A 20,139-nucleotide genomic window follows, 5' to 3' on the forward strand; every position below is an offset into this window, starting at 1 on the left:
ACATACACTTCTTCATGTTCAACGTATTTACATACAGTATTAGTGGTAGTGAACATTTGCTATATGTTAATACATATTTTGAATACACTTCTAGATATTACTTTTATCAGGTACATAATAGTGTAGTGTGGTGTACTGATTTCATTTTACTTACTGTTACATCTTAAAATAATGTGCATTAAATACTTAACTGCCGTACAGTATTAGGTCATTTTAACACATATTACTCAATTAAATATTATACTTGGATCAACCATGATTTTGGATTATCTGTGACCCTCTTCCCAGTTACTATTGCAGATAATCAGGAGGTGACTATCAAAATTCTTTGTGATGGTAGGAGAATATTTCACACACCTCAGTAGTTAAAGCTCTACAATTCAGTCCCAAAGTAAAAGTATTATTAAAAGATCAATCTGACTTCTTAAGACATCACAACTAATCAAATTTTAAGTTATAAAAATAAGTGATGAACAGAATCTCATCGAATTAAAAGAAAAATCAGATTTAGAGTTCCAGAATTCATTTGTAGGCTCCATATAGACATCTATTAGGTAACTATAGATACTCAAAATAATATTATTTAAAATAAGTTATATTTATTATGAAGACAACTCAAAAATTAGTAAAAAAAACTTAACGAATTCAATACGTGTCTAAATAACCTTTGATCCTGAGCAAAACTATCCAGATCTCCTGAGGGCTCACAACCCTCTTGTGGTACTTTGATATCCCTTAAAGGAGAGACAGAGAACATTTCCTTCTGATATCTATCCTGATTTCCTCCCTTTCTGCTCCTTGATCTCTTCTCAACAGATAACATAGTAAACAGGGCAATCATCATACTGGCTTCATCTGCAAGACTGGCTAACAGTAGAAAGTAAAGGTGCTTCTACAGTTGTGATTAACTGGATGCCAACTCTTCCTGTTGCCCGGTACAGGGACTCATATCCCAATGCAGCTTTAACTTTCACAGAGTCATATATGATGAAATAATGTTATATACTATAGTAGTATTTTTAAAAGTAATTTTTTATTTACAAATAAATGCAGCAGTCTTAACCTATTCAGTAAGTGAATGAGAATCTTCATCCTGTTTCCTGCAATGGAATACTAGAAATATCAAAATTGTTCGTGATTGTTCCAGAAGTTACACAAATGGCCTAACTAGCGATTACTGAGTAACGTCAGGACAACACTGTGTTAAACAGATTACAATTATTTTGTATTTAAGAAAAGATCATTTTTCATAGTTCTAGCAAGGGGCTTGACTGAAAAACATACTTCTTGTTGTTTGGGAGTGGGAACTTGCTAAAGTTACAGCCAATTAATGGAATTTTATAAGAAAATCATAAAAACTAACACATATGGATTGACCAATGACTGTAGCTGACAAGTTTGTAACAGTTTGCTACACGTATCTGTCAAACTGTGGAATACAGAGTATACTGGCAAAGATCTTTTTATGCCACTATTTCCACACTTAAACATTTCCATCATAAACAGATATACAAACATTTAAATATTAATAACACATTACAAAAGTCTAAGCAATGATCTACAGCAAATATTCCACATTACATAGAAATTACAAATTATAACTTAAAAAAAAAAAAAAATTGCTGAAAGGAAAAGCATACTTTTTTTACTGAAAAAGTGGTACTTACGTTCAAGATTATTGATATCTTGCAATTTTGAAACTTTCTCTTTATGCAAAAGTTCTATCTGAGCTGAAAAAAAAATTAATAAATATACTCCAGGAATAAATAGAATAAACAAAATATACAGTACAACTTTACTCTACGTGTCAACTAGACATCGCATTTTCAACTCACTATATAACATTTTACAATGCATGGAATAGAAGATAAAGAAGTTACTCTATTCAAGTCCTATTAATTACAACAATAAATTTAAGCATTTTTGGAGAATCAGGAGTTAAGAAAATTTCCAAATTTTCTTTTTCCAACATCAACAAACAACAATTCAGTCTCAATGAATGAAATTTCTCTCAGCTTACACCAAACTTCTCATCCAATTACTGAGATCTAAACAGATTTACACCTAAAAGCATTTTCTAAACCACAATAAACATTGGCATTCAATTTATACATACAGTTAAACACAAAAGCAGCAACAAAATAAACAAACACACACATACACACAAACAACACACACATAAAGATGAGTTTCAAATGAATAAAAAAAAAGATAAAATCCTTAATCAAAACTATTATATTTCAGTATGAAATAAAACATACGCCATCATCAAAATGGTCAAAGAAAAGTTAAAATTATGCAAAGAATACCACTACACTAATATAAATGTACATTATAAAGATTTACAACATTTAAATGAAAGTTAATACAGTCAACTCCAAATTATCTGCCACAAAAACCGGGAAGAGGATAGCGGATAATCCAAAATCAAAGCAAAATCGTTTGATCCAAAAATAATATTTAATTAAGGAATATATATTAAAATGACTGTACCTGCAGTTCAGTATTTACATGCACTATTATAATAAGGTATAATGATAAATAATAAAATACAGTAATCTACACTACACTATTATGTTCCTGGTAAAAGTAATATACAGACATTTATTCGAAATACATATTAACAAATAACAAATGTTCACTGTCACTATTATTGTATGTAAATAAATTGAACATGTAGTAGTGAATGTACTACACAACGCATTAATAAACACTTATTATAACTATAGTAGCTAACGAGAAAGAAAATACATAGACATTAAAAAAAATTAATAAATTGTGCATTTTACTTTTTCAGAAATGTTTTTTTAAATAAGATGCAACTGATTGTTGTTTTAGTGCCTGAAAACACTTTCTTTTAATTGAACTTTATACTTGTGAAGGATAATAAGATCGCACATGAACTATTGTCCTAGCATATCCAGAATGATCTATAGTACATCATTATCATATTCAAAACAAGCACACATTCAAGTAGTAAATGAATGAAGGACTAAAACCTATCACAGAAAAATGAAAAAAATGAATTTTTTTAACTTCTTTATAAATTTTTAAAACTTATTTTTTTCTGGAGGCATTGCAGTTAAGCTGCAACATGGTTAAACCGTTCACGGATAATCAGGAGATGACTGTATTTATGTTACAATATAAAGGAAAAATATAAAATACTGACCATTAAGTAAAGCAACTACTTCTTTGTTTCGTTTCTGTTCTTCAACCATAGCTGTATATCGCTGTAATAGTATATCCATCATTTCGTTTACTCCAGTTTCTTCTTCTGACTTTTCATTTCTTTCACCAATGATTTCTGTTACAGAATCTAAAAAAAAAAAAGAATTAAACCAGTTACATAAAAAAAAGTAGAAATTTCCATTCTTCCAATCTAACAGTAAGCAAAACTCACAGAACAAGTACTACACATATAATCCAAAATAAAATCCTCAGACATCAAATGTGTAAAAAAATTCCTTTTGTAGAAAAATCTAAAAAATTATATACAACATGATACCACTAGATCAAGATTTCAAGTGCTAAAATACTCAGAATATTTGAATCACACAAACAATTAGAAACAGATATATTTTGCTACAGTTGTCTATAATTTTAACAAGCAAAAGGAAAAATAGCAATAATCCTTAGATAGTCAAAGCAATAACTTATACAAGCATGTGTAAGTTATTACACACTCACATACACACACCCTTTGACTATTAAAATATTCAGTATTAAGAATAATGAAACCATCAAAATAGAAAATATAAATGGTTTACTTACAAAATAAATAGAACAGCATTAGATAGTTCTACAAGCCGAATTTCCTACTAGCAAAGTTCTACTAGAAGTTTTTTTTACTTTTGATTTGATAGTTTTTTTTTTTTTTTTAATAGAAAACGATTTGTTTAAATTTTGATATATTTACAAAAAACAACTAAATATTGATAAGTAAAACTAATTTTATATATATATATATTTATATATATATATATATATATATATATATAATCTTGATATACTACAAATTAGAATTGTGAATATTTCTTAATTTCAACAGTTCAACAGTTTATCTATTACTTTGCTTTCTGTTATAATCAGTATAGATTAGGAGTCCGATTACTTGTTTTACATTGCTTACATTGCACTGCACTGGATTTTACACTGCATTTTTCTATCAAAATGTTGATTTTCAAAAATTAAAATGCAACTTATACGCACAACCTCTAAAGATTAAAGATATATTTGTATACATGGGCCATGGGATGTCACTGAAGAGAGGTTCACATCTGATAACTGGGATAATAAAATGTAATCATGCACAACATCTGCATCACATAAATTAAGAATTTGGCCAAAAAAGTCTACTTAGCCTCTCTCGTTCCTATTCCTGCACTTAAACTGCAAGAAGCGCCTCACTAACCCAAACAATCTAATGGAAGTGGAAGCAACTGGGATTGAGTAACCAATCCCAGTTGAAAATTAGATTGGTGAACAGATTTTGCTGAAAAGCTGGAATTTTATTTTGTTAGTTGTACGTCTGAGCATATGTGCAGCTGCCCCATAACCAGGTTTAGGGTTCATCAGGTCAGTATCTCAAGAGCATGAAATCAAAAATGCTAAAGGAGGAAATAAAGAAGTTGGACTGGAATTATCAGAATAATAATTGAAGAGACTTATAAAGTAAGCTGATGAAGGGCAGGGGGATTAAATAACTGAATGTAAGACGATGTATGTGTTTATACATGTGCGCACACACATGCCTGCTCCTCTTACATCAATGGAGCAACACATCTTACATCGACATGTCGATGTTGTTGAGAAATCTCCGATTCTTATGTCATGCTTTAATCTTACATTCTGCTATTCAGCTTTCCTGTCCTCCATAGCTTATAAAGTAAAGGTAGAAGAACTGAATAGTAGAATGTATAACAAAAACAAGAGACAAGAAATGGCGATTTATCATCAACCTTGATACCTACTATTAGAAAAGGAACAAATATGTGAGTATGTATATGATAAATATGATTGCAACGCCACAAAAAAGTGCCAAATTTAATAATAAAGTTGTTTTAATTGCATGCATTTGGATCACATATTATTTCCAGTAATTAATAATTCCTCAGAGTTACAGACTACTATAAAATACTGAATATAGTATTTTATAGTAGGATATAGTATTTTATAGTAGGATTATTAACTTTTAGTTTACATGGAAATATCCTTTAATCTTGTGATATTTTGTAGTTCATTTTAATGCCATGGAAGCCTAATAATAAAGAAGACATACCTTTTCAGTTAATTTTATTTTCACTCAAGAGTGGTGTTAGGTTATTGGATTCACTAAAACATGAGTAGGTTGCTTGAGTTACTTAATTTGACATTTAAACATCCTATTCATTAACTTATAAACACTAATTAATTCTTGTATAACAGCATTCTCTATTAACTGGTTCTCTTAAAATTTCCTTACTGTAAAACAGCCTAGTGAGGAAAAATAATTATTAACCTGAACTTCTGTGTAAGACCATTGTTGATATAATGTATAATTTATATTTTTAATAAAAATGTCCATGAAAAATAATGAAGTAATAACAGTTAGTTGCTGAAATGACTTATTTTATTTAACATATCATTTTTTAATTAAATAAAATTAATTATAATTTCCTCTCTAGGGATCCAGAGAAGCTGAGAAATGCCTTTACAGTCTTTCAATGATGGTGAAATCCTGACATTCACCTCCCTGTGGTAGAGAGGGAGCAATGGCTGTTTACATGTTGTATGCAGGTGGCAAACAAATGAAGGGACTAAGTATCTTCTGGGATAAGAAGATTCCCTCTAGCAAGTGCCAACAACCTCTTTGAGGTTGGATGAACGGGTAGAGGTTAGGGCAATCTATTGTCCTTTGGACAGAAAATGGCCTCAAAAGGTGGAAGAGCCAAAATTGGTCAACAGCATTAGAATGGGGAGGGCAATGGGAAACCGCTGCATTAAAGATTTTGAAGCATATCTCTTTCAGTTCACATGGTATAGCTCTGTTCAATGTAAATTATACGTTTGAAGCTGGCTACTTGGACTCCGCCAACCTTTTGCTAAGGAGACGGCACTTAAAAGAATTATAATTTAAAAAAAAATTGATCATACATTAGTGTAATTTGTTCTTACAAAGTAGATATAGTATAGTGGTAATGGTTGGTTGTTCTTCAATGATATCGTTTAGCTTCTCAGTGGATGGAATTGAAAAATGTACGGTATCGTATCGTCAAACCACCATATGCTAAACAGATCCTGGTTTACCAATCCATACTTTAGTATACTGTAGTATAAGCATAACTTTTTAAATTTAGATTGACCCATTTTATGAGAAGTTGTTGAACTGATAGAATTTTGTTATTCTGAATGATTTGCTATTGATTTGAATACAGGGCTACTATTAATATTCCATTACATAAGGCAAGTTACTATTTTTAGCCATCAAACTATGATATATAAAATAGTAACTTTGCAAAAATTTTAAAAGTTTACATATACAATTAAATAAATTAAGTATAATTCTATGCATTGTAAATAATTACTGTTGGTTAATATACACAACTGTATTAATTTAACATTGCTATTCTCCATTAAACAACATTCAATGGAATGTTTTTGATTTTTAAGTACCATTCATAATTTCAGGCCCATTAATAAGGAAGATGTTTTTTTACATATTTCCTTGCTGCAAACATTGCACACCCAAGATTACATGTACCAACCCGACAAATAATAACCATCTTACAACTATAAACAATCCATTACTGTTGCAGTAGCCAATTACAGAACATTAAATGACTCATGTCTACACACACAAAAGTGTAATTTGTTACTTTATGGTTTTAGTTCTTTTCCTGAAAACAAAAAATTCATCAAGAAATGTTTAGAAAAATCAGCACCTTTTGTTGATAGTTTAAGAATTATGTTATCTGTAAAAAACTTTAATGATATAGGCATGAAATTTTAACATTGTTCTTATAGGCTTTGGTGGAACAGGCAAAAAATGTCATTGAAACTGTAAAAAGTTGAAAACAGTTATGTTAAAAAGAAAATTTTTTTGTAACTTTTATTATCAGGTATGATGCTACCAATATACAATATACAATGTAATTCAATTATACAAGTTTCTAAGATCTTTTCCTCGAATGCAAGACAGGCTAGAGAATTTTATTTGGCAAGACAGTGCATCTCCTCATTAGCACGAGGAGGACTCTCTACAGGATCGGTTAAATGACATTTTCCCAACCACTGTATCAGTTAACACAGACCTGATGACAGAGCTAGTTTGTGGTGGCCTCCAAGATCACCCCGTATGATTTTTTCCTTTGGGGTTTTATAAAGAATCTTACATATGATCCTCTACTACCTATTGAATTTGATCTATCGAATTTGAGGCAAAGGAATGAACCAGCTATCACTTCCATTGCTCCAGATATGCTCGTTAAAATATAGATGAGCTATCCTGTCGGTTGGATATGTGCCGCGTGACACAAAGTGCTCATACTGAACACTCGTAGGAAGAACTGAACAAGTTACTCTTTCATTTTATTTGTGATTTATTATTATAAGTCAAAGTTAAGAGACTTCAGATGGTTTTAAAAGACGAATTCTTTTTTGTATTCTCTGTATAATGAAAGTTCAGGTTATTTTTTCATCAGCAACATACTTTTTATTATCATTAGTTCAGAATAATCTATGTCTCATTCATATATACTCAGAATTGTATGTAAAATAAGAACAAAGGCTTTTTAGTTTACCGTGAAAAGTAAGATCGCATCAAAATGAAATATTCCAGTAACCCACAATTTTATCAAGAAATTAAAAAAACAATAATATTAATCACTACACAAAGAATTATTAAAACCTAGCGCAATACTCTCTTTAACAGAACTCATAAACTAGTTTCAGTAAGATACCACACCTGAAGAGTTTTTCAAATTAAGAACAGGCGAAGATAATGAGGAAGATATGGTATTAACATTTTGGAGTTGACGTTGCAATGACATTAATTGTTTTTGAGCTAATTCCCCAGATGCTTCTAATTCTTCTATTCTTTGATGTAATGTAGCTTCATTAGCCTGTGACTTTTCCAACCTTGTCATAAGATCTTCATTTTCTATTTCTAAGCGTGTAACTGCTTCTTTATGTTGCTCCTCAGTTTCCTTAAACAAAGCACACAAAAAAATTAATATTTAATAATATAACATGGACACAATAAATAAATATATTGATTACCACCCCATACAGAGGTTGCAAGAGTTATAACATTATAAATTAATGTTATATATTTTCTATGATATACATTATACATTTTCTATGATAGTAGAAAACACAAGAATTAACAATGTCTTAATCATCAAACATTTCATAAATTTAAGATGCAGTTTTTAATTTTATCATTTTGACAGTTAACAAAGTGCAAGTAAAATAGATACACTGACTATGCTCATTTAAACTGCTACATATTTGATATATCTATTAAAAATTTATCACTGACGAAATATCACTATCTACAAGCTACTTTTTCTCTTCTTAGCCCAGGGCTCCACAAGTTTATTTTACAATTTATAACTGATGTAATTAATGGCAAGAAAATAGGTACAATGTTGGTAAATATGTTGGTACAATGTTGGTGGCTTCAGGTGCTATGTGTTGCAACCAGCAATAAAATCACTGTTCAACTAAAAAGGTACTGCCGCTGTATAGCAAATGTTTTATTTTTCTATCAACAGTTTTCTGCTGAGACCTGGTTCCATGGGCTGTGAGTTACTGCTACTGTACTTCCACCTACTAGTCCAATTTTACATATATCTGATTATTTTTTCAATTACTTCCAATTGAATAACTACAGCTTATTTTCTTAGCCTAAGTATATTGACAGCACGGTATACCTAGACTAATTTTTTAAGTTAATTATTTACATTTTAAAGGAACTTTTTTTAAATTGGAAAAAATTGTATTTTTAATATATTACACTAATATTATTATTAAAATATAAAGTTATAAAAAATTATAAATACAGATTCCTAAAGATACTTCGGAGTTCATTTTAACTTAGCTTTAAAGACTTAAAAAATCCTTCCATTTCTATATTTATTTACTAGCTTCTTAATTACATAAATAAAAATACACATACCACTAATTCATATATAGTAAAATATTATTTTTTTCTTTTAATAAACAAATAAATTCTAAGCCCAGTTTATAAAAATGGCAATTATAGACTGAGACATAATGAAGAAATGAACCAACACACAGAAAATTTAATAACAATAAAGAAACAAAGATTACTTTTCTTTGGACACCTTTTTTGAATGGCCAATCTTACAAAACAAATATTTAATTATTTTTATAAAAGAAAAACTGAAATTAATTGTATGAAAGAGGTTAAAACCGATCTAAAACACCAAAACATCTCAGAAATGAAATATCAAACAGAAAAGTTTATAAAGAGAAAACTGAATCACTATAGGGTTTTCAAGAAAAAGAAAGTATAAAAGTGCTCAAGAATGGTCAAAAGAAAAAAGAGAACAGCAAGCTCAAAGAATGAGAGAATATTGGGCAAACTGCAAAGAAGGTGACTGGAATGTGGTCTTTCAGAGGCCAAAATCAAAAAGAAAAAATCAATGTAAATGTAATAAGTAAAATGGGAATTCATTACCTGAAGTTTAGCATGTAATTCTTCTGTCTTTAAAACTTGTTGACTATGTTTCTGTGCAAGCTCTTGTAATTCTTCATGGCTTCTCCTCATAAGTTCTCTCAAATTACTACATTCTGTTTCAGTATTTTTTAGAGTTCTAAATAAGATAAGTAAATAGATTCAGTAATATACAAATTAAAAAAAAATTACTTAAACAAGTATTAAAAGTTAAACTATGTCCATAACAACTAGCACACTGTGTTCACACACATTGTTTAATTTTACACTAGTCTACCATAATTATCAAACATAAGCTAATTACTTTTTAATGTCTTCATTGAATTTACTGACACTTGTGACCAAATTGGGATATTTTTATGAAAAATGAATCTTTTCAATTTTAATTTGATTTCTTTTGTCAACTAATATTATATATCAAAACATTTTTCCCCAATTTTCTAAACTGTATTATATTCTTTGGTAATCAACAAAATTTTAACTTTAATAAAAAACAATCAGATTCTGTAAAATCTAAAATATGTACATTAAAATTTACAACATTAGTGATAAAGAAATGTTATCATAATTAATGTACTGAGTAAAGGCATATTTATTATATAACCATAAACTGATTAACTTAGGAAAATTTATCAGAGTTTTTTTTTTAATATGCATGTGTGCGTGCAAGTTTCACATAAAATATTTTATATTTATAATTGTTATTTAATAGAATAACACATTACTCTACAAAATAATTGAATTATTTTTTATATCTTTAATTATTTATTTTAAACAATAGCCCATGAGTATATTTAAATTTTTCTATGAGCCAAATACCAGATTCTCTAAACTGAAAGTTTCTTAACATTTTTATTGCCATAACAAAAGAAACTGAATCAGTACTTAGGCAACAGATTTTCCAAAATATTACATAGCATTTTACTAAAATCAGTCATACACAGACTACAATGAAAAACCAAACTAACACAGATTTAGATCTAACTGGCAGAGGTAAAACAGTTAATTTTATTTCAACACTAGAATATCATAAAGTTAAAAAAAAAAAAAAAAAACTTTAACAAACTTAAGATATACTAGCGTCTTTCTGTGCTAAATTCTGACAGACAAAACAACACAACTAAAAATGTTATGTTGTAATACTAAGGAACAAGAGAACATTGTACACATTATTTCAATTCCCGTAACGAGACAAAAAAATTCATAACTATGAAAATACAATTATTCCTGATGGATAAACAAGAATTTATAACTGAATACCATAGACAAATTTAGATGATTAATAAAATAAAAGAACTTACTGTTCAACGTCCTGGCATTTTTTAACTGCATCAAGTTTTTCTTCTAAGATTTTTCGTAGAAATTCTTTAGCTGTACCTTGATACTGGTTTTTATCTTCTTGTAATTTTCTTAATTCTTCCCTAAGTTTATCTTCCGCAAAATTCTGTAAGAAATTAAATTATTACTACAAAAAAAAATTACTCAAATAAAAAATAATTATTTGTAATATTACTAAACAAACAAATGAAACAATACTTATCTAAGCAAATAAAGGATATACGTACAAAAATAACATATTCCAAATCAGTAAGATTATTAACAAAAACTGTCAAGACAGTAAGATGAAAACTTTTCCTCTTCTGAGTTTAATTATTTTTTATTTCAGGTAATTATTTAGGTTACATAACCAGTAGTTATAGGAGGCGTAACACAATACACCAGTCGCTCCAAAATATGGGATACCAATTCCAAACAACAACCAGGTATTCCATGCAAACTTTAATGTAGAAAGTTTGGAAATGAAGTGGCTTTCCATTGCCTTCTTCACCAAGCCAAATATACTGTTACACATCAACATGTCAAGCCCACTGAAATTCTCGTAACATGTAGATCTAGAAGTGACACCTTCACTAAGTTCATTGCAGAGACTGGTTGTAAAGTGAACATTGTTACTCACAGAGAAAGAAATTTTGATTAGTTCATTATAACTAAGCTGCTTTAGATGCATTACAGTCATAAAGCTGGGACGACTGTCTCAAGCATTTGTACTGCTTTCTACAGGAAATAATACACAGTCTCCATTAATAACAGGATTTGCGATAATTGAATAAACAGAAATACTATAAAAACTACAAAAACTTAGGAAATAATACATGGAATTTCAACATACTTTGAATATTTCAGTAAGTAAAAACCTTAAAAATTAAAATAATTCCAAAGAAATATAATATGCCATATTCAACAAACTAGTTTTTGTAAATCACTACCAGAAATAGTTATACAGAATCCTCTTGAATGGTTAATGCATGCTTTAAACATTCATTAGCTCATGACAAACATAGATGACAGATTAAAAAACAAATAATGCTGAAAAATATTTTCAATCTTCTGATTCATCCTAAGCTCATCTGCAGTTTACCCTAAGCAGAGGAAGAGAAAAAGAAATTCACATTATAGATGCAAATATAATAATGTTTCAAAACATAGTTTTCACTTACTTATAGCGTAACTCTTTTTTCAATTAGTATTTCCCCACTTTCTATAAACTTAGTTGCTCTATATAACCTCATTCTAATTGGAACACCTCAGCATGTTGCAAAACAAAAAGATATGAAGCAAATACAGAATGACAAATAGCCAAAGGCTTATTAAATAGATCAGTTTCTCTGCATTATAAAAATTAACATTCGTGACAGACATTGTCTTTTAGAAAGAGTAGCTGCATTTTGCAGGCATTTAGTGCTTAATGAGTACATATCGCTTAAAATTATATAATAAAGACCTTTATAAATTCTTTTCATGTGGTAATCAAAAGGTTAGGAACTGGTAAGATTCAGTCAGTAAATCATAACACTTTATTTCATGTACATCTCATGAGATAATGATCTCACAATCAATGTTAAATTATGCTAAAATCAAAATAAACTTACCTTTGAATACATTTGAAGCTGATTTTCTAAAATTTCTACACGAGATAACAACCTATCTTCATTTATCAAGGCTTTCCAACCTAATTCAGCTGCCTGTTTTAATGCAGCAACCATTTTTTGTAAAGATGCTATTTTTGTTTCTAACATTTGCTCTCTTTGTAATGCTTCCTGGATAAACACAAAAGAAAAATACAAATTTTAAATTAAAATTTACAAGATTGAAATATTTAAGTGTAGTAAAATTACTTAATCTTTTATTTACTTTATATAAAAATGCATAATGCCTCAAATTAACATACAGAATATATATCCAAATACTCTAAAAAATAGTTGATTTATTTAACTTAAACATATTCCTATAGGAATATATTTCTACGACTGCGGAATAACAATTTTGTACTTATTGTTAAGTTTTATTTATTTATTTTTTTAATTAAATCATAACGTCATTGAAAAGGACCATTGCTTTAATTTTTTTTTTTGTCTTCAGTCATTTGACTGGTTTGATGCAGCTCTCCAAGATTCCCTATCTAGAGCTAGTCGTTTCATTTCAGTATACCCTGTACATCCTACATCCCTAACAATTTGTTTTACATATTCCAAACGTGGCCTGCCTACACAATTTTTCCCTTCTACCTGTCCTTCCAATATTAAAGCGACTATTCCAGGATGCCTTAGTATGTGGCCTATAAGTCTGTCTCTTCTTTTAACTATATTTTTCCAAATGCTTCTTTCTTCATCTATTTGTCGCAATACCTCTTCATTTGTCACTTTATCCACCCATCTGATTTTTAACATTCTCCTATAGCACCACATTTCAAAAGCTTCTAATCTTTTCTTCTCAGATACTCCGATCGTCCAAGTTTCACTTCCATATAAAGCGACACTCCAAACATACACTTTCAAAAATCTTTTCCTGACATTTAAATTAATTTTTGATGTAAACAAATTATATTTCTTACTGAAGGCTCGTTTAGCTTGTGCTATTCGGCATTTTATATTGCTCCTGCTTCGTCCATCTTTAGTAATTCTACCTCCCAAATAACAAAATTCTTCTACCTCCATAATCTTTTCTCCTCCTATTTTCACATTCAGTGGTCCATCTTTGTTATTTCTACTACATTTCATTACTTTTGTTTTGTTCTTGTTTATTTTCATGCAATAGTTCTTGCGTAGGACTTCATCTATGCCGTTCATTGTTTCTTCTAAATCCTTTTTACTCTCGGCTAGAATTACTATATCATCAGCAAAGTAGCATCTTTATCTTTTCACCTTGTACTGTTACTCCGAATCTAAATTGTTCTTTAACATCATTAACTGCTAGTTCCATGTAAAGATTAAAAAGTAACGGAGATAGGGAACATCCTTGTCGGACTCCCTTTCTTATTACGGCTTCTTTCTTATGTTCTTCAATTGCTACTGTTGCTGTTTGGTTCCTGTACATGTTAGCAATTGTTCTTCTATCTCTGTATTTGAACCCTAATTTTTTAAAAATGCTGAACATTTTATTACAGTCTACGTTATCGAATGCCTTTTCTAGGTCTATAAACCCCAAGTATGTTGGTTTGTTTTTCTTTAATCTTCCTTCTACTATTAATCTGAGGCCTAAAATTGCTTCCCTTGTCCCTATACTTTTCCTGAAACCAAATTGGTCTTCTCCTAACACTTCCTCCACTCTCCTCTCAATTCTTCTGTATAGAATTCTAGTTAAGATTTTTGATGCATGACTAGTTAAACTAATTGTTCTGTATTCTTCACATTTATCTGTCCCTGCTTTCTTTGGTATCATGACTACAACACTTTTTTTGAAGTCTGACGGAAATTCCCCTTTTTCATAAATATTACACACCAGTTTGTATAATCTATCAATCGCTTCCTCACCTGCACTGCGCAGTAATTTTACAGGTATTCCGTCTATTGCAGGAGCCCTTCTGCCATTTAAATCTTTTAATGCTCTCTTAAATTCAGATCTCAGTATTGTTTCTCCCATTTCATCCTCCTCAACTTCCTCTTCTTCCTCTATAACACCATTTTCTAATTCATTTCCTCCGTATAACTCTTCAATATATTCCACCCATCTATCGACTTTACCTTTCGTATTATATATTGGTGTGCCATCTTTGTTTAACACATTATTAGATTTTAATTTATGTACCCCAAAATTTTCCTTAACTTTCCTGTATGCTCCGTCTATTTTACCAATGTTCATTTCACTTTCCACTTCTGAACACTTTTCTTTAATCCACTCTTCTTTCACCAGTTTGCACTTCCTGTTTATAGCATTTCTTAATTTTCGATAGTTCCTTTTACTTTCTTCATCACTAGCATTCTTATATTTTCTACGTTCATCCATCAGTTGCAATATATCGTCTGAAACCCAAGGTTTTCTACCGGTTCTCTTTATTCCGCCTAAGTTTGCTTCTGCTGATTTAAGAATTTCCTTTTTAACATTCTCCCATTCTTCTTCTACATTTTCTACCTTATCTTTTTTACTCAGACCTCTTGCGATGTCCTCCTCAAAAATCTTCTTTACCTCCTCTTCCTCAAGCTTCTCTAAATTCCACCGATTCATCTGACACCTTTTCTTCAGGTTTTTAAACCCCAATCTACATTTCATTATCACCAAATTATGGTCGCTATCAATGTCTGCTCCAGGGTAAGTTTTGCAGTCAACGAGTTGATTTCTAAATCTTTGCTTAGCCATGATATAATCTATCTGCTACCTTGCAGTATCGCCTGGCTTTTTCCAAGTGTATATTCTTCTATTATGATTTTTAAATTGGGTGTTGGAAATTACTAAATTATACTTCGTGCAAAACTCTATAAGTCGGTCCCCTCTTTCATTCCTTTTGCCCAGCCCGTATTCACCCACTATATTTCCTTCCTTGCCTTTACCAATGCTTGCATTCCAATCTCCAACTATTATTAAATTTTCATCTCCTTTTACGTGTTTAATTGCTTCATCAATCTCTTCGTATACACACTCTACCTCATCATCATCATGGGCGCTTGTAGGCATATAGACGTTAACAATCGTTGTCGGTTTAGGTTTTGATTTTATCCTTATTACAATGATTCTATCGCTATGCGTCTTGAAATACTCCACTCTCCTCCCTATCTTCTTGTTCATCACGAAACCTACTCCTGCCTGCCCATTATTTGACGCTGAGTTAATTACTCTAAAATTACCTGACCAAAAGTCGCCTTCTTCTTCCCACCGAACCTCACTAATTCCTACTATATCCACCTTCATCCTACCCATTTCCCTTTTTAAATTTTCTAGCCTACCAACCTTTTTCAAGCTTCTAACATTCCACGCTCCGACTCGCAGAATGTTATTTTTTAGTTTTCTGGTGACCCCTTCCTTAGTAGTCCCCACCCGGAGATCCGAACGGGGGACTATTTTACCTCCGGAATATTTTACCAAGGAAGGCGCCTCCATTATTGTTGTGTGAAAATGCAGAGCCACATTTTCTTGGAAAAAAAAACAGCTATAGTTTTCCATTGCTTTCAGCTGCGCAGTACTCAGAGGACTGAGTGATGTTGATATGGCCGTTTAAGTCATTGTGACTCACGCCCCTAACAACTACTGAAAGAGCTGCTGCCCTCTTTCAGGAATCATTCCTTAGTCTGGCTCTCAACAGATACCTCTCCGATATGGTTGCACCTTCGGTCCAGCTACTCTGTATCCCTGAGCACTCAAGCCCCCTCACCAACGGCAAGGTCTCATGATTCATAGAGGGGGCCATCCTTTAATACCAAGATCTAAAAATGACTTTAAAAGATAAATATTTTGTTAAAAATTTACAGAAAGAAATCCATTTCTAAACAGGACAGTTATTCAACAACCTAAAATTAACAATTAAAAAAAAGGAAATTTTACAAATTGGGAATATATGTACTGAAAAAAACCATTAATGTAAATAGTTTGAATTTACTGTAGGTTTTATTGCCACATCCAAGTTCATATTCTATTGCAAAATTCTAATTATTTGAATAAAACTCGTCTATTATTTTCAATTTTTTTTTACAAATGCTAGCGAGTGCTTTCCCATGCAATTGCTATTTCATCAAATTAGCACTGTCATTATATCTTAATCTGCTCAAATTACTGTAGTCAAACATTTAAAAAATCAAAAACTTTAAAATGTAGAAAGGAAGCATCTATCTCTCAGTTATTTAACAAAATTCTATTTTACCCGTTCAGAAGGAAAAACATCCGTCTCCTTCTAGTTATTTAGTAAATATTTTATTACCAGCCACATTTTAAAATTTTTAAATTTGAATGTGCTCATCCAATGAAACAGTGATCCAAATGAAAGCCCACCCATGAGATAATACAAAAGAAGTGATAAATACGCAGTACAGTAAGTTTTTATTTAAATAGCAAATTTAAAATGTGATTATCCTACCATTTGGTTGCTTTACTGTAAATTATTCATTATACATCTAAATATTTAAAATTTATAACATTTATAACTTAGCTTAGAAACACAGTTCATTCTGTTCAATTTGGTCACCAACTGGTTATAATTTCCAGAACTTAGTGAAATCAGCAACAAAATGGAAAGCTGTAGTTATTAGGCTTACTCAAGTTCAGGTTATTGAATTTAAACAGCAATTTTCTGTTTTTCAGCATAATATTTCTAACATTGCTATTGGTTCTGTTTACATACAATTAAGATCATTTAATTGAATGTAAAGTAGTTTTAAAAATGATTTCTCTAAAGGAAAGAAGATGATATGGCAAGTTAAAGAACAGTCACTAAAATATAAAATAAGGATGAACATGAATTAATTTCTTTCTTTTTCTTTTTTATAAAGTAAATTACATTTAAACATGCATGATGTAATTAAATTATATGCAATTAAATTGAACTATATTTATAATTATACATTTAATTTCATGAAAGAATACATAAAAAAAAAACAGAAATAATGATGTGATTAAAAAAAAAAACATGATGCGTTAGATTAAAAAAAAATATAACAATAATGAATCATGTAATATACTGTAACAATGAAAATGTAAAGAATAATTTTTATAACAACAACAAAGAATTCAGCTAAAAGATATATAGATAAAATTCTAACACTGTTAAAACGTAACCATTACAAATCAGTCGGTATGCAGTTAATTACAAAGGGATAATAAACTGGTTGCTTTAATCCATTTACACAAAAACTTAAGCTAAATTTGCTGCTGTTTTAAGAAACTACATTTTTAAAATAATACTGAATACGATCTTCATAAAAGAATGGTGATGTTTTGAATATGGATTATATGAAAACAAAAATACTTACAGATGATGTTTATTTATCGAATTTGTCATCTTAAACAGTTTTTTTTACATAACTAATAAATTTCAATATGTGCACCATTAGTCACTTGGTAAATATCCAATCAATTCTCAGCTTCTGTCCATACCCGAATTAACATATCTTCTGTTATGGTTACAAATAGTTCATTAATCCTTTCCTTTAAGTGATGTAGGTTATGTATTTTCTCCAAATAAGAAATTTTCTTTATATACCCCCACAAGAAAAAATTGCAAGGTGTCAGGTCTAGATGGAAACCAGGGTGTAAATCCTTGCCGGTCTATCCACTGATGTCCAAATTTTCCATTCAAAGCCTGGCTTATGAATGTATTACAGTGAGGGGGTGCGCCATCTTGTTGGAAATGTATTTGTTGTATGTTTTCAAGTTCATCCAATCAAGGAAAGCAGTAACTGTTTAACACATGACGATAAACATTTCCATTAATTGTCTTTTCAGCAAAGAAAATCAGCAGGATTATACAATTTTTCATCAACACATCAGACATTAACTTTAGACTTGTCATGTCGTTTCTCAAAAATTACAGGTGGGTTTTCATATCCTCATATTCGTGAATTGTGTCTGTTAACATACCCATTACTATGTAATGTAGCTTCATTCATAAAAACTATATTATTTAAAAATGATTCATTTTCAATAATTTTGTGAAAAATTTCAACAGGTAAATCAAAATGTTTTTCTATATTATCAGGTTTCAATTTCTGCAATAGCTGGATTTTATATAGGTGTAATTTCAATCTGTGCAAAATTTTGTGAACTGTTTTTGGAATATCAAGGCTTTGATGAGAGATTGATTTGTTAGGACTTCTGATTGCAGATTATCTAATTCGTTCAACAGTTTCATCTGATACTCATGGTCTGCCGGTTAATATTTCCTCTAGGATAGATGCAGTTTCATTTAACAGTTTGAACCAACATCGCATATGATTTTCTTTTGGTGGCTCTTTTCCATATTTACATTGAACTAAAATTACAAAATTTAATTCAGCCTTCCACAAAACACACTTTGCTTTTTCTTGAACAGTGCACATAGTAACGAACTAAACACATCTCAGGAACGATACAAAAACTGGTGTGGTTGTTTAAACTGTTGTTACACAAACTTTTGAGTTAGAGGCTATCAGGGCTACCAACATAAATTCTAAAAATTTCCCTAGTGTCTTTATCTGAATTACAGAAATCTCACCATTCTTTTATGAAGACCCTGTATTAATAATACTTTCTTTTATTTATAAAAATCATTTCTTTTCATTTACCTGTATATTTTGATTTAACTGATACAGATCTTCTATTGGAACAGAACCAACACTGCTAATGACTGAGGAAGAAGGACTGTAACAAAATGGGGGAAGAATTAAACACAGATAACAAAATAATAATATATTAAACTTATTTACTTCTACTTTGTGTTATTTATAATACCAATTACATAATTATATTTACTTAAGCATTTATGTACCTAGCCAATATCAGGGAAAAGAGGCACACCTCACTTAACAAATGATACATCATAGAGTTTCAGTTGAAGTAATAAAAAAAACTAATATATCTCATTATAAAATTCAATAGAATCTTTTTTTTACTTTAAATAAAAAAGTTTTTAAAAATCCAAATTATCTTTGAATTTGTTTTATATTTTTCCAATTTTCCCACACTGTTTTTCTATTTTTTATTGACAAAATAAAATATTAAATTAATAAAATAATTTATAACTAGAAATGTAAATGTTTTCAGGTTAATTGTCATACGAATAAATTTGAGCAGGATTTTTTTTTTTTAAAGAGATGACATTCTCTATAACCTGAAACTCTCTCAAAAAATTATGTAATGTATAACTGATATATCCTTCTAATTTTCCAATCCATTTTATAACAATGGATTTCACCAACAATAATCATAATAGTAATAATAATACTGAGAAAGTTTTTTACATTAATGAATATAGAAAACTATTCAAAATACAAAAAGTAGATATATAGTAGCGAGAGAAAACTTTATGCAATGAAACATCTCCACAAACCAGCCATTGCTCCGATAACGCTTTTTTTTATTTAAAAACCAAGATGCTATCTCAACAACAACCCATAATTCAGCATAAAGTGGAATAGATGCACATATAATACCTATTTTTAATTAAAAAAGATTTTAAGTATCAGAATCTAGAATAAGCAAAGTATTACTAATAATCA

General features: G+C 30.0%; 1 protein-coding gene across 2 annotated transcripts in view; it reads right to left on the reverse strand.

Moving 5' to 3' along the window:
* The window catches only part of LOC142323637 (uncharacterized), a 150,574-nt gene that overhangs the window by 53,440 nt on the left and 76,995 nt on the right, over nt 1–20,139 (reverse strand). For both annotated transcript variants that reach the window (XM_075363575.1, XM_075363576.1), the window contains 7 exons: nt 19,207–19,282; nt 12,613–12,780; nt 10,984–11,126; nt 9,686–9,821; nt 7,946–8,186; nt 3,173–3,319; nt 1,668–1,730 (listed from right to left, as the gene is read on the reverse strand). In XM_075363575.1, the coding sequence (XP_075219690.1) occupies nt 1,668–1,730; nt 3,173–3,319; nt 7,946–8,186; nt 9,686–9,821; nt 10,984–11,126; nt 12,613–12,780; nt 19,207–19,282 (974 nt within the window). The remainder of the gene's footprint in view (nt 1–1,667; nt 1,731–3,172; nt 3,320–7,945; nt 8,187–9,685; nt 9,822–10,983; nt 11,127–12,612; nt 12,781–19,206; nt 19,283–20,139) is intronic.

This window comes from Lycorma delicatula, chromosome 4 (genome assembly GCF_047948215.1).
Source record: "Lycorma delicatula isolate Av1 chromosome 4, ASM4794821v1, whole genome shotgun sequence".
NCBI lineage: Eukaryota > Metazoa > Arthropoda > Insecta > Hemiptera > Fulgoridae > Lycorma > Lycorma delicatula.